The sequence below is a fragment of the Alligator mississippiensis genome, chromosome 5 (assembly GCF_030867095.1).
Source record: "Alligator mississippiensis isolate rAllMis1 chromosome 5, rAllMis1, whole genome shotgun sequence".
NCBI lineage: Eukaryota > Metazoa > Chordata > Crocodylia > Alligatoridae > Alligator > Alligator mississippiensis.
Genome location: NC_081828.1, coordinates 73,020,459 through 73,037,132, shown reverse-complemented (window position 1 = coordinate 73,037,132; position 16,674 = coordinate 73,020,459). Strand labels below are relative to the sequence as shown.

Sequence of the window (16,674 nt, the reverse complement as noted above, 5' to 3'; positions counted from 1 at the left end):
AGGAATGAAGGGGTGTACAGCCCACAAAGACACTGGTGTGATAATCCCTCCATTTAGGAGTTATCAAAGGAGGGGAGGTCTTGGGACCCAGAGGCCTTCAAGCCTGTGTTTGACCTTTCTGCTTAGTTCAAGCTACATGCTTAGTTTGAATTGTGATTGAAACATTCAACCAGTGAAAGGAGCTGATGGAAAAATACTGTCCCTTAAAACAAATTAGGAAATTGGCTAACTACAGTGAATAAATATAACCTGGGTGAAAAAGAAACAGTCATAGAAAAATCTACCCCCACCTAAGAATGAAAAGATTACCTCAAAATAGAAAAGTTAAAGGTAACCATATCTGGCAAACAGAAACAAGATTATTAATATGCATTAGGAGGAAGACTTAAGCTAATGTTATGTATTAAGAAATGCAAGCCATATAGTATATAAAGAGAGGTGAGAGAGTATACCCTCTGGAACACTCCTGATGAAAGCCTGAAGAGATCCTGTCACCAATCCAAGATCTTGTCTTGCCATCAGACATGGGAACTAGGAGCCCCGGTCAAGACTTTATGACTCGATCAACCAGTGAAGTTGCATTTGCAACATTACAGGGTGGTAAACATCTGCTTTGACTAGCTGCAAACCTAAAATATTTAATTGCTAACACTGTTTCAATTCTAATTAGAGTTGTACCTGTTACGGTTCAATAAACTTTGCTTTAGTTTAGAACAACCGTGTCTTAGGCTTCTTGTCTAGTATAAGAGCCATTATAGCATCATAGGGATGCAACAATGTCACTTTCTTTTTTTTTAGTCACTGACATGCATGTCAAGCAGGCATTTAAACGCACATTCTTAGGTGCAAAAAAAAGAGGAGACGACATCTCCTCTTACAGCTGCTAACTAGGGATGTGTGAAGCAGGCCCTATTTGATTCGGATTCAGCCCGAATCAGGGACAGTGATTTGATTTCTTCATTTGGATCACTGTCCCCAGTTTGATTCAGCCAAATATGAATATTCAATGCTCATTTGGAGAATCAGCAATTCGGACATAGACACAGCTTTAAAAGTTTTTTCTACATACCTCGAGGTACCAGCACAGCTTGTGAATGGTGCAATGCTAGGGCACATGGAGCATCCCACAGGAGTGCGGGAGGGCCCTCCATGTGCTTGGTAGTGAACTCAGAAGTGGACTGGAACTACTTCCAGTCCACTTCTGGGGCCACCAGGGAGTGCTATAGATCGGCCACGGGGGGACACCAGGTGTTCCTCCCAGACCCAGGAAGCACCAGTCACCAAGCCGGGGCAGGGGGGGAGGGGGCCCCAGCTCACTCCCCGGTGGACCAGAAGTGGACCAGAAATGCTTCTGGTCCACTTTCAGGTCTGCTGCCAAGCACGCTGGGGAGCCCTCCATGCTCCTGTGTCCCATGAGCCCCAGCATTGCAGTACTGATGAGCCACCTCCTATGTAGAGGTTTGTAAAAAAAAAATTAAAGCTGTGTCTATGCCTGAATTTCCAAATCTTTCCAAATCTCTCCAAATCAATTTGGAGGGTTCCAATTCGATTCAGAGAAATTAAAGGGTCCTCTGGGGAATAGCAGAGTGAGGCCCTCAGATCCATTCCAGCCCTCCTGCTTGCTTACCGATTGTTATATTACTTATAACGATGATGTTGAAATAGAAAGGGCAGGATTCTAAATAAAAAGAAACTGATAAAACAAAGATTACTAAGGTTTGAGATAAAATACTTAAGTTGTGACATAATTGAAAGGTTTATAATTGGTCAAGTATATATCTTTTTTTTCTGAATAGTCATCTATATTTATGTGTGAGGGATGGTAAAATAATGTTTGTTTGTTTTTTCCCCTGCAATAGACTATACTTTTTGCCCTTCTTCCTGGGAATATTTTGGCCTTCCTTTTGCCACAAAAAGCTTTTGAAGGTTTACAATTGAATTTTAACATATATTAGAGATGGTATTATTATTACCAAACAGTTCGAGAGATGATAGGTCCTTGGCTGGTTTCTGCTTTGACATATAAGTATGAAACAAACATAAAACATATACAACAGTGTAGCAGCAACCACTGTATTTGTATTAAAACAACTGTGTGAGACAGCTGATAGATTCTTTTGAGGCTTCATAACACTAACTAGTCCATTACTGTATCAAGAAAGTTTAAGAATTAAAATAAGGATCACACAATATAAAACTGTCAGTGAAGCAGGGACATCATGGTAAAATGTTCATGAAAGATTATGCTAATAGCTATTGCATTATTTAACTTATAAAATCACAATAAGATCATATAGATCTATCTTTTATAATAAATACCAGAGCTGTCTAACTTCAAAACAGTCATGAGCCCCAGGCTACTTATTGCATAGGTTGCATGTCACAGAGGATGCATACCACATAGGCTCCCTGAGCTCTGCGCTGTGTATGCAGTGTGAGCCCCACACTGCTATGTGATCTGGTTGAGCCCTCTCCCCTGTCACTGCCACATGGACAAAACAAGCCCACCTGCTAGTGCTCTTTCTGGGCAGCAAGCTCACTGGGCCCTTCTATCCATGCTGTCCTGCCCCAGAGACCCTGGCCACTACAGCAGCAGGAGCAATTGCAGAAATAGTGGCTGGGCAAGAGCCTATGTGATATACTTTAATCCCTTATAGGACAAATGTGACCTATGGCCTGCCAGTTGAACAGCCTTGATATATACCTTTTTCTTTTTCTGAATTCCTTTCACACCTTAGTACTGCATATAACTTGACAATTTATTCTCATGGAGACAAATTCTGGGCTTTGGATTTCAAATAAAACTGAAGGCAATTAAACCAAAAAAGGACTACCTGCAGCAGAAACCAAAAGTGCTTTCACAACTGCAACATAGCTATGCAAGCAGATTATTCTTGGCAAAACAATAAGTAATCTAGAGGGAGACAGGTGCATGGGAACTACAGATAGAGCAGTTGTAAATGCTAAGCATATGACCCACTAACCCTACCCCAGAACACTTTAATTCTTGTAGGGTATGAAATCCGAAGGCATTCATCAAAGCAGTATCAGAGTGCTCCACTGACTCCCCACCTTTCCTCTACCAGTTCTAGCTTTTCAGATGAACCTGTTTCTTAAAGTCAGGCTTAGTATCTATGTGTGCTATGCTAATCAATTCCTGTTTATGAAAGGAGTTATCTGTTCCTCTCTTCTCATCGTCCATCTTTTAATATCTGACAGTTTAGTCTGGCAGATAATAGGATTAAAAAATAAAACCAAGCACAGAGATTTAGGGACATCATTTCTTCTAAGCCTGTTAAAATAATCTTCTGTAGAAATGTTTCCTATAGGGGACTAATTACTGTGTTGCATTTTTTCTCACATGGGTGCATTTCATCCTCTCCACAATCCCCTCTTTCCCCTCCCATAAACAATGGAAACAAATGCATACTTCTTTTTTTTTTCAAAGTATTGTTCCGTACAGATAGTGATCCACAGTATGCAGAGAACTTTTCATAGCCCTGAAGGAAGGAAGGAAGAAGGAAGAAAGGAAGGAAGTCTGGGGTGCAAGTAACAATTCATATTTAGTATAGATCATCCACTTAGAGGAGGATAAAATGCTTCCATCTCAGACTGTCCCATCACTTCTACATTAGCTCTCCTATACATTGCAGGTATCCTTATGTTGGGCAGCAAAAGGAAATAAGAGCTCTTTCCAGAATCAATGATACGCTAAGGAAGTTTAAAAAACAACATTCTGCTCTCCAGACTATACATTTCTTTCAAGTATTCTAGATAACTGGTTCCCAGCCAACTAATAGTGGGACACAGAGTAACAGGTCCTTTAACAGGGAAGCATTGAATGCACCAGCTTTGCCTGATGAATCTTCTGTTTGAGCATTTATTGTTTTAGCCCTACTCATCATCAAATCATTTAACAATAATGGTTTACCTCAAAAACTTCTTCATCAAGAATCCTGGTTCCAAAGACGGCGATGCCATTGGTGTCAACAATTGCTTGGTCACTTCTCTCAAGTGGTTTTGTGGTTTTCTTTTTACAGTCAACAATCATGGTAACAGTTTTCTTCTCTACACTGATTGCTACCCGATGCCACCTAGCAAAGGAAAACAACACTTCTGTAAACCCCTTAAAAAAACCCAAACCACTATATCAAGAAAAGTGCATGACAAACTGTCATCCAATTAAAAAATGCATACTGAACTAAATTACTTTCCTTTTTTCATAATTGACCCTCCCTTTTAAGGACTAATATTTCCATAGGAAGTACTTTCAAGAAGTTTTTCTATAGCTAGCATAAAAAATAAAAATGAAATTTGATTTTAAAACTAATATAAAACGTGTTTACACATGTCTGAATGGAGATGCATTTACTCCTGATCCAGTAAAACGATTAAGCATGTACTTTAAGTTCCTATGTTCTAATTCAGTTCCCATTGGAGTCAGTAAAAATATTCCAATAAACGTCAGTGAGAATGTGTCACACCTGCGACTAGTAGAATTAGCTGCAAAGAAGTCCTTAAGTATTTTGATGGACAAAGCCTTCCAGCAGAAGTCAAGTATAAAATACAGATTTTTAATAAGTAGGGTAATACCACATTTTGTAATGCAAATAATTGAATACCTACATTTACTGAAAAGCAACAAAACCCCAGCTTTTTAAAAATTACAAATGTAGTATTTTTGTTAAATTCAATCCACAATACCTACAACATGTAAGCACAATTCGTCATACTAAAATTATGCATTGAAGCAATTTAAGATTTTTTTTTCCTGTCCTGTACAGGTTTCCCTCACTTTATGTGGGTTCTGTATGTGCGAATTCACTCTTATGCGATGATCCTTTTTATACCAAAAATTTGTTATATACGAGGTAAATTAATTCTTATACAATCAGTGTGGTGGAAGCCCACAGTCAGCTGCTTTGTATGGTATATTGTGGGAGTGGCACAAACCAAAATATAGTCTCCTGTATGGATCTGTGCTCCTCGCTCAATGTCTGCGACACGTGCTTCTATAGTTGCCATTCCCATTATGGTAACATTCACCACAACCCTCTACTTGTGCGTACTGTCTGCTGTTGGTGAGTACCAAAATTGTCTTGTAAAAATGGTAGAAATGGGTTTGGGGGTCAGTACAGTCAAGATCTTGGAACATATCCCTATTTGTTACATTGTAAAGTGGGTTCCCTATATGGGAATTTGAGTTATGCACTATTTTCCAGGAACACCTGTGCAGAATAAAGCGAGGGAAACCTGTATACATAAAATTTTGCTTTATAAGAGACATAAGAAATAGGAAATATTCCTTCACACTCTCTCAGATATCTTATGTGATACCTAGAGATATATGTGCTGTTTTAAATCTGTACATTAGAGCAAGATCCAAAGCTCACTGAAGTCAGTGAAAAGACTCCAATTGACTCTAATAGGCTTCAGATCGAGCTATCTTTCTCTGAATGTTTTGCTAATATAAGAACTTTATTCAATGCACACACAACAGAGATAAATGAACTCTTCACTATATTTTATTAGATGAATTAACTTCCTGTCTTATTATTTATGGAGGTTCTGTGAACAGACTTCAATTTTTATTAATTTGTTAGTCATTAAAATTATTTGATGAATGATTTGTATGGGTTGGTTATGAACACTTCACTCTGCTCAAGGCTTTGCTATTTGCAATTTGTTCCGTGTCCTCTGTGATTAGGTACCTATGTAATACAATATCATTTTTCCTGCCTACTTGAACTAATTGCAAACCTTACAAGATGTTTTAAAAGATGAATGCACAAGCATTTTCAGCATTAAGAGTTTTGCAAATGCATATATACAGTAACATGGGCATTTTTTTCTATGAGTATTCTTTGAAAAAGATTTGTTTCTACAACATTCACAAAAATGCATAATAAAAGTTGTAAATAGTGTTAAACTGACTTATTTTTATTAGAAAGTTATTTATGAATATTTGCAGGGTTTTCCTAGCTGTCATTTATACTATTAATTTATTGTCATGATAAAAGACATGGACCAGTTTAATAAGTAAATTTCTAATGACCAACTAAACAACTGTAAGCCATGGACACTATATATATGAGACAGTGAACATATGACCACATATCTGATTGCTATGGGCAAGGAATGTCACAGAAAATATGTGGAACTAGTGAGAAGCAAGATGACGTCTAGAAACAAATGACTTCAGCTGGCATTTGTAGGCACAAAGGGTGTCCAAAGCAGGGAGACCGTTTGGACTGTGGTTACAAAAGGCTTTTAAATATCAAAAGGAATGCCATGAAGTTAATGGAATCTGATCGCTAACCAGTGCTACTTAGCCAGGATTTAAATTTTTTGTTTCCTTTGTCTGGAAATAAGTTGTTCTAATTGTGAAAGCAAATTGTCACGCTAGCCTCAGGCACATAAGACTGATTAGACTTCAAAACCTCACACACACATATTAAGAAAAAGAAGTGTTGCACATGTTTATAATAAATGCAATATATACAACTGAATAACAGTCAGTCCAGTAGCTCTGCTGCAGTTATTACATTTCATATTAAATACAGTTTATTTTACACTTACTTGCCATCTGCAATGTTGACTGTCCTAAAAAGAGGATAATCTTCTGGGGTAGGTTTCCCATGTTGATCTTCATACAGGAAGACAGGGGATCTACCAACTTCCACACCTACTTGCTGAATACCCTGTTCATTGTAGATAGATAAAAGGAAGGATTGGATCCCCTTCTTAGGTTTCATGGTCAATAATATTGAAAAATCTTCAGGGAAGTTTCCACCTAAGAAGAAAGTGACAGAGTTACAAAGATATAACTATTTCTTGGACATTTATGCTTTTCTACTAAAGGAGAGATTGAAGTTTTCTAAATCTTGGATTTTTTTCTGTCCAAATAGCTATGTTAATTTTTTGTTGTTGTTGTTGTTATTAAACTCCTTTTTTTTTTTTCAAACTGTACAGGCTTTTTAGTCTTCCAGTTCCCACTTTTCTTCCCAAATGTCTTGACACCTTAAATCATTACAGAAGCTTAAATCATTAAGGCATTGCATATTTATGTGTGCATAAAACAGCTTGATAGCAGTTCCTTATGCATTACTTTTCTGTTGTTCCTTTTCTAAAAATTGGAGAAAGTATCCTACTATACATAATAAGGGTGGCATGCAGAGAAGTCACATTCTATTCCATGCATTACTTCTTCCCTTAACACAAAGCTTATTTGGGGTAGATGTTTGGGGTAGATGTTCTCTATTAAGCCTTGTTCACAGGAATGCAGATAAACAGAGCAATAACCTTGCATGTGACAAATTATGCAGACATTATTTCTGAGACAACTTCATGAGTAACTTATTTTAAGAAAAGCAAAGCAGATGCCTATTTATATGTAATAGAAACTTCAAGCCACTTTATTTTATTTTTTTCCCTGGACAATTTCTCTTTGAAGTACAGGCCAGAAGTCAATCATTGTTTTAACTTTTGCAACTCAGAGAATAAAGACAGGATATATTGCTTAAGTGAGGAAATTGCAAAAGATGGATGCGTATGATGGAAAAAGTGCTCCAAAGTATTAAGTGGTTATTCTGACACTCCTTTTACTAAAAAACACCCTGAACAAAGTTTGCCCAGTGTCCAAAGTCCAATTAAGTGTACTTTGTCAAGAAATCAATATGGCAATTGATTGGTAGAAAACTCTCCAGTCTGGAACCAAGAGCAGAGATCATTCATGTAGCCATTTTTCAGATACTACCGTGGACAATTGTGGGATAGTGACTCCCATGTAGAATATGTGATCTGTGGATCACCACAATGTGAGGAGATCAGGTAAAATGAAGGGTGAAACGAGGACAATACCCCTTTCCCCTTCCTTGGGAACTCTAACTCATGCAAGAGAATCCATAACTGATTCAATGGCTAGGGACAGAAATTACACATAAACCAGTACAAATTATTATAAACCAGTTCAAATCTGTAACACAACTGAAATACAGTGCATGCAAACCACTTTCAAAATGGCTGAAACCAGTTTAAGATCAGCCTAGGTGGATATAGTATCTGACTTAACTGATTTAGGTTAAATCAGTTTATTGAACTTCTGTCCCATATCCTCTCCAGATCCAAGTTCACTCACAGTCCCCCCACATCCCAGTATGCTTTGCATCTTCCCTGCAAACCACCACTCCCACAGGGTGAGTGGGCTAGCCTCGGTCCAAGCTATCTGCTCCAGCCAAGAAAGAAGATGTGCTCTAGTCCCCCCAGCTTCTGGCTTGGACCATTGCAGGCGTGTGTGGCTGCATTTCTGGAATCAAAAGTGAATGTCTCTTCAATTGCTTATAGGTTTAATCCATGAAGTTTAGACTAGCCTGTGAAGACTGAATTAATACAGCCTTGGGTTTTTGACTGTATGTACTTAGCCAATGTGAGTAAGTCTATATTATTATTCAGGTTGTGGAGCCTTGGACACAGAGGAAAGAAATGTGATACCTGCAGTTCTTTTGAAATTTCTGGAAGTTTGCTTCCCCTTCACTACCCAGCAGAAAAAAAATGTATGAACAACTGCCTTATTTCAGTGCTATAGAATCTGAACCCAAATCCAGATCTTAACTCTACTTCCTCAGTCCATATCTACCCTAAATTTAAAATGTGTGATAATTAATTCAAAATTAGGCATTTAGGTAAGAATCTCACATATCTTCCAAGTTTTCAGGCTAGAAAACTAGAAAAAATATATCTGGCATATTCCATGTCTGGCCTAATTAATTTATGCATAAGGATGCAAAGTTTATAAAATCATTTTTAAAAATCTTGGCAATTTAGGCTTAGTTGGTTCACACTTGATTCTTTGGATATTTGCTAAATTTGGCACTTGTTAGAATTGGTATGAAATTAAAAATATTTTTTACTGAATTAAAAAGCAAAATATATTTTTTTAATCACAGCCAGAGGCACCACAAGCATGAAGAGTATACCACTATTGTGTTGGTAGTTTGAACTAAAAAAGAAGCAGGTACAAAACACAGCAAATATAATTAAGTCATACTATAAAATGCTTCTCATTTAATGGTATGGGATAATGGTATGGGATAAATTGTATAAAATAAAAAAAAAAATCCTCTGAAAATTATGATACCTCTAAGATATTAGATGAAGAGACTCACTCTTAAAGATTTAAGAGTTAGCTAAAGTTAGATGAATGAATAGAGTATCTGGTTCCTCAGCTAACATATAATCTCATATTTAAAGACAGAAAGGAACATGCAAGCGTATGAGTATTTTTTCCTCTTATGAAAGGAACACTATAAATAAAGCCTGCTTTTCTCTTCCATGTTTTTGTACACAGAAAAACAAACAAACCATCTGATAGGGTAGAATGAACATAAGTCATAGTCTGAGCATATGTCATTTGGAAAGCAATCTTTTTCATCAAAGTTAAACGTTTATATAGCAATTAGAAAACAGCCATTGTACATAATAGCAAGGGATCAAAATTATGAGCTAAGATCTTCTCTGTGATCTCTTTTACTCATTTTGGGGTTTAACCTCTGAAGCATCATCATTATAAGACTAAAAAATAGACTCAATTGGCAAGAAAACCTACAAGAAATTAAGTTGTGGACTATTTAAAGATTTGAATATACTGTGTAATCTTGTTTCACAAAAAATTTTATAAATTAAACATGCATACCAAAGGCATGCAAGTTAAGCATGGCACTTGAAGAAGCTTCCATATATGCACTTAGTTTTAAAAACTAAAATATTCTTGTTTATAAGTAAAAAAAATCACAATAAAAATAAATACAATTATTTCTCTAAAAACTTCAGTTTAACACAGTCTATGGAAAAACAGTGAAGCAACAATTTAACAAATATATCAATAAGAATTATACAAAGATATGACTAGTTATGGCTACTGGGACTGCTGGCGGGTTTTTGTGTTTGTTTTTTTGGGGGGTAATAATAGGAAAAACATGGCTTTCTTGTAGCCAAAACTGGAATAGCCACAATTACAGATAAAAAGTGGAAAGTTTTGGAATATAATATTTTATATGTATTATGTTATTATGGCAAATTACTACTTTTATGAATGAAATTATATTTTATTTTATATTATTATTTTTCTATAACAGTGGTTTTCAACCTTTTTTCACTTGCAGACCATGGAAGTGCAGACCCCTTTGAGTTGTAAGTGTGGGTATTCAAAAACTTTTGATTGATCATAGTCTTCTTACACAGACCCTGTAGACATAGACTGCAGACCTCCAGAAATCCACAGACCACAGGTTGAAAACCACTTTCTTCTACTGTTCTAATGATATTAAAACACTTATAATTAACTACACTAGTTATAGAGACAGCTATGTTATATAGGATATAACTGGTAAATAAGGGATTGAGGAGTATCCTAAATTCTGTTCCCACTAAATCTCCTACTGACTTCAACTGGAATATTAGGGTTAAGGTTACAGGGGGGAGCAACAAGGGTGATGTCATAGTGGGTATCTTCTATTGGCCACCAGACTAGGAGGATGAGGTAGATGAGAGTTTCTTCAGACAACTAGTGGAAGTCTCCCAAACACAGGCCCTGGTTTTCATGGGGGACTTCGAGCACCATGATATTTACTGGGAGGGCAATACAGAAATGCACAGGCAATACAGAAAGTTTTTGGAGAGTGATGGAGACAACTCCCTGGTACCAGTATTGGAGAGACAAACTAGGGACCATGCTTTTCTAGACCTGCTGCTCACAAACAGCAAAGAATAGATAGGGGATGTAGAAGTGGATGGCAACTTGGGCAGCAGTGACCATGAGATAATCAAGTTCAGGAAGAAAGAAGAGCAGTAGAGCACAGACCCTGAACTTCAGAAAAGCAGACTGACTCCCTCAGAGAACTGATGGGCAGGATTTCCTGGTAGGCCAGTCTGAGGAGGCAAGGATTCCAGGATGGCTGGCTGTATTTTAAAGAAATCTTACTGAGGGCACAGGAACAAACAAACCCAATGTGCAAGAAGAATAGCAAATATGGCAGGCAACCAGTTTGACTTAGCAGAGAACCCTTCAGTGATCTTAAACACAAAAAAGAAGCTTACAAAAACTGTAAGCTTGGATTGATGACTACAGAGCAGTATAAAATTATTACTCGGGGATGCAAGTCTGAAATCAGGAAGGGCAAAGCACAACTGGAGTTGCAGCTAGCAAGGGATATGAAGGGTAACAAAAAGGTTACTACAAGTATGTTACCAACAAGAGGAAGGTCAGGGAATGTGTGGGTCTCTTACTGAATGGAGAAGGCAACCTAGTGACAGATGATGAGGAAATTCCTGAATTACTCAATGCCTTTTTTATCTGTCTTCACAGACAAGGTGAGCTCCCAAACTACTGTACCAGGCAGCACAGTTTCAGGAGAAGGTGGACAGCCTTCAGTAGTGAAAGAACACCTTAGGGGCTATTTAGAAAAGCTGGATGTATGCAAGTCCATGGGGTCAGACACAATGCATCAGAGGGTGCTGAGGGAGTTAGTTGGTATGATTGCAGAGCTGCTGGCCATTACCTTTGAAAACTCGTGGCAATCAGAAGAGGTACTGGACAATTGGAGAAGGGCAAATATAGTACCCATCTTTAAGAAAAGGAAGGAGGATGCAGGGAACTACAGGCCAGTCAACCTCACCTCAGTCACCAGAAAAATCATGGATTGGAGCCTCAAGGAATCCATTTCTAAGCACTTGGAGGAGAAGGAAGTGGTCAGGAACAGTCAACATGAATTTACCAAGGGCTAGTCATGTTGGACTAACTGGATTGCTATCACCAAGGGCTAGTCACCATGTTAAATTCACCAAGGGCTAGCCATGTTGGACTAACCGGATTAGATGACTGACTGTGGATGTGGGGAAAGCAGTAGACATGATATAACTTGACTTTAGCAAGGCTTTTGATACAGTCTCTCACATTATTCTTGCAAACAAGCTAAGGAAGTATGGGTTGGATTAATAGACTATAAGGTGAATAGAAAGCTGGCTGGAGCTTCAAGCTCAGAGGGTAGTGATCAATGGCAGCTGGTATCAAGTAGAGTGCCCCAGGTGTCGGTCCTGTGACTCGTTTTGTTCAATATCTTCATTAACGATCTGGAAGATGGGATGGATTGCACCCTAAGCAAGTTCATGGATGACACCAAGCTGGGGGGTCCAGTAGAAACACTGGAGGGTAAGGCTAGAATTCAAAGTGACCTGGACAAATTGGAAGATTGGGTCAAAAGAAATCTCTTGAGGTTCAACAAGGACAAGTACAAAGTCCTGCACTTAGGATGGAACAATCCCATGCATCGCTATAGGCTTGGGACCACTGGCTAGGCAGAAGATCTGCAGAAAAGGACCTGGAAGTTACAGTGCACAATAAGATGGATATAAACAAACAGTGTGCCCTTGTTGAGAAGAAGGCTAACAGTATACTGGGCTGCATTAGTAGGAGTGTTGCCAGCAGATTGAGGGAAGTGATTATTCCCTTCTATTCTGTAATGGTGAGGCCACATCTCGAGTAATGTATCTAGTTTTGGGCCTTGCAACTATAGAAAGGATATAGACAAGTTGAGGAAAGTCCAATGGAGGGCAGCAAAAATGGTTAGGGGGCTGTGGCATGACTTATGAGGAAAGGCAGCAGGAACTGGGCTTATTTAGTCCGCAGAAGAGAAGACTGAGGGGGGATTTGATAGTAGTCTTTAACTACCTGAAAGGTGGCTCTAAACAGGATGGAGCTAGACTGTTCTTAGTGGTGGCAGATGGCAGAACAAGGAGCTATAGTCTCAAGTTGCAGCAAGGGAAGTTTAGGTTGTATACTAGGAAAAAAAATTCTCACTAGGAGGTGATGAAGCACTGGAATCGGTTACCTAGAGAAGTGGTGGACTCTCAAGTTGACAAAACCCAGGCTGGAATGATCAAGTTGGGGATGGTCCTGCTTGGAGCAGGGGGTTGGACTAGATGACCTCCTGCAGTCCCTTCCTACCCTAATTGTCTATGATTCTATGAGTATTAGGCATAAAAACAAATGCAATGTAAAATTCCAGTCCCACAATAGGAAGCCCCGGTTGACACAATGTGGCCTCACTTGGATTAAGTTCCCTACAAACTTCGTGCTTAGAGCCAAAGTATGTTGCTAATGTTATTAAAAGGCACTCAAATACAATAAGGGGATTCTTTCTTCCACTATAGGAAATCCTGAATTGTGCCTAAGATACTGTATTTACTCAAATCTAAGTTGATGTATTTTTCCTCATTGAACATTGGGGGGGGGGGGGCGGGGGAAGGTCAGGGGGAGCCTTATCTTGGGTTCAAATACCAGGGCTGGGGCCAGAGCTGCTGCCACTACTACAGTCACCTGCCTGTAGCCAGGATGGTTCAACCTGGCTTGTGAAACAGTGTAGGGAGTGCTTGGTGGGGGAGCACAGGAGAGACTTTACAGTACTATAAAAGAGTATGAGGGGAACCATACAATGCAGGAGGGAGCATAGGAGTGACCACATAGTAGAGGAGGAAGACAATAGTGCAGGGGAGACTGCACATAGCAGGCCAGCTGCTGTGGTTCTGGCCCCAGATCTAACTCTGGCCTTGACCTGGCCAGGAGCCAGTGCCAAACTTGGAGCCAGAGCTGGGTCCACTGCTGCCTAGCTAGGGCAAGAGCTAGAGCCAGAGCCACCACATAAAGTAAGCAGCAATGTGGGGGGCAGAGGGGAAAGTGCAGCAAATGGCAGAAGGGGGCTGGTGGTAGGAGAGCCAGGTCCTAGGTGGGGGGGGGGGGAGGTACAGGAGACAGAGGGTCAGACATCAAAAAGACAAGTAGCAGGGAAAATGGGAGGCTGGTGGAGAGGCACTGGAGGGGGGCAGGAGAGATGGCAGGGAGGAAGATGCCAAAGACTGCAGGCACTGTGGGGGAAGGCAAGTGACAGGCAGGGTGCACACACCAAAGGGCAGGTGCTGGAGGGTGCAGGCAGCAGGGGGCACAAATGATGGGTGTGCAGGCTGAGGGAATGAGGGGAGGGGGTCAAGCCACCTACCCCACTGCTGCTTTCCCTGTTGCTTGCCCCTCTGCTGCTGCTTTCCCAACTGCAGCAATGGAGGGAAATCTAAGATAACCCCCCAATAATTCAATTCTATATACAGAAAATTATAACAAATTTATAATTTTCCATGTATAGGTTCTAATTACTGGTCATTGATTATATTAATCTTTTATTTGTTTCATGGAAAAGAAACTCGCCAAAGTAATATTTGATTATTGTCAGTGTGGAAAACAACAAGGAATGTTGTAATTCATTCCAAGAAGGGTTTTGAGATATGTTAACTTGGGACTTCATAGTTTCATAGTAGGTAGGGTCGGAAGGGACCTGAGCAGATCATCAAGTCTGACCCCCTGCTATGGGCAGGAAAGGATGCTGGGGTCAAATGACCCCACCTAGGTAATTACCTAGCCTCCTTTTGAAGATCCTCAGGCTAGGAGAGAGCACCACTTCCCTTGGAAGTTGGTTCCAGATCCGAGCCTCCCTGACTGTGAAGTAGTGCTTCCTGATGTCTAGCCTGAACCTACTCCCAGTCAATTTGTGACCATTATTCCTAGTTACTCCTGGTAGTGCTTGGGGGAACAGGGACTCCCCCATTCCCTACTGGTCCCCCTTGGTAAGTTTATAGGTGGCCATCAGATCCCTTCTCAGCCTTCTCTTGTGGAGGCTGAACAGGTTCAGGTCCCGTAGCCTCCCCTCATAGGGCCTACCCTGCTGCCCCCTGACCATGCAAGTGGCCCTCCTCTGGACCCTCTCAATGTTGTCCACATCCCTCCTGAAGTGCGGCACCCAGAAATGGACGCAGTACTCCAACTGCAGCCTAACCTATGTCACATAGAGGGGGAGGATCACCTCCTTGGACCTGCTCATGATGCATCTGTGGATGCATGACCAGGTGCGGTTAGCTTTCCTGACTGCGTCCTCACATTGGCGGCCCATGTTCATCTTGGAATCAATAATGACTCCAAGATCCTTTTCTGCCTCTGTGCTGATGAGAAGGGAGTTCCCCAGCCTGTAGGTATGATGCTGGTTCTTCCTCCCTAGGTGCAGTACTTTTCACTTGTTAATATTGAATCCCATCCTATTCTCATCCTCCCACCCCTGTAACCTGTCCAGATCTAGTTGTAGCCTTTCCCTCCCTTCTATTGTGCTCACTTCTCCACACATCTTAGTGTGATCCACGAATTTGACTTATCCATTGACATGTTATAGCAAATGGTACTACATGTTAATCTTTGGAATTTCAACAAGTTATTCCACTCCGTATAATGCAGATGACTCAGGAATTAATTCGTGCCAACATTCTAGAGGTCTATGCTCACAGTTGACCTATTCCTATTCCAGTGAAATTAATAAATTCCCCCTCCCCCCCCCCCACACTTCCTTTCAGCTGTTGGGAAGTTTGGTTAGACCAGCTGAGGATAGCCACTTCTTCAGCAGGTGGAATGAGGATGGGCCAGATATGATAGGGCTATTCCTAATAGGCCTTCCTTGTGCCTCAAAGTGTTTGAGTGTGCGTATGCACGTGCACCTGACAGAGGGGCTGCTCTTTCTCTCAGTTAGCCAACTGAGGAGGTAAAAGATGAAAATAGTTGACTGACTCTCATGCCTCATTCTTAATCGATAGCCTTCCCAAGTGTATGAGAACCATCTTGCTGCTTGAGCACATAAATTTACATTCAAATAAATCATTCACCCCACATTTAGTGATACCATTGTGACCTGATTTCCAGTGTTGCCATGTTTTCCCCAGTACCTATGATACACATAGGTGTATCATACACATGGTGTATGATACACGTGGTGGAGAATGCAGACATTCTAAGTTAAACTCCAGCAATGGAGACAGGATCCCTGCTAAAATGGCTGGCAGGGATGCAGCAGCAACAACAGCAGCTATTTCAGCAGCTCCAACTCCAGCAGCAACAATTCCAGGGGGAGCAGCAGCAGCAACAGCAGGAGTTCCTGAAGCAGCATTTGGAGTCAAGATGGACTCCCACCCAAATTGGCGAGTCACCTGGTTCGCAGAGAATAGAGAATGGAGTACTCAACCAAGACGAGACCTGCAGATGATCCAGAGGCCTTTCTCACAACTTTTGAGCAGGCAGTAGAAGCCTATAAGTGTCCACAGGAAGCATGGGCTGTGAGGGTATCCCATCTGTTAACTGAAGAGCCACAGGTTGTTTACTGGGCCCTGGGAACAGATGCAGCCCAGGATTATAAGACTCTTAAAGCTGTCATACTAGACTAGCTGGGTCTCACAGAGGAGGCTTACCACTGCAAGTTTTGACTGGAGACTTGGGACCCAAAGGCATGGCCTCAATCCATGGCTCAGAAACTAAATGTCTTATGTAGCCACTGACTAAACCCTGACTCACAAGTCAGCTGCAGAAATAGTGGAACTAGTAACACTAGAGTAGTTCACCATCCTCCCAGCAGGAGCCTGGAGGTGGGTGTATTGCCAATGGATGACTAGCTTGACAGAAGCCACTTGGAAAGTGGAGAACTTTATGGGGGTGGATCAAGACTGTCTGGATCCCTTGGAAAGCCAGCAGCAGGTCCCAGGACTAAGGAGGAAACAGGCAGGATCTCTAGAAAGGCCTCTTGTAGAGACATTTCCCTT

The 16,674-nt window shown here is 40.6% G+C and overlaps 1 protein-coding gene across 5 annotated transcripts in view; it reads right to left on the bottom strand.

Annotated features, from left to right (window-relative positions):
• The window catches only part of COL11A1 (collagen type XI alpha 1 chain), a 260,479-nt gene that overhangs the window by 211,482 nt on the left and 32,323 nt on the right, over positions 1-16,674 (bottom strand). For all 5 annotated transcript variants that reach the window (XM_059728451.1, XM_059728453.1, XM_059728452.1 and 2 more), the window contains exons 3-4: positions 6,580-6,793; positions 3,932-4,094 (exon numbers count right to left, since the gene is read on the bottom strand). In XM_059728451.1, coding sequence (XP_059584434.1) covers positions 3,932-4,094; positions 6,580-6,793 — 377 coding nt within the window. The remainder of the gene's footprint in view (positions 1-3,931; positions 4,095-6,579; positions 6,794-16,674) is intronic.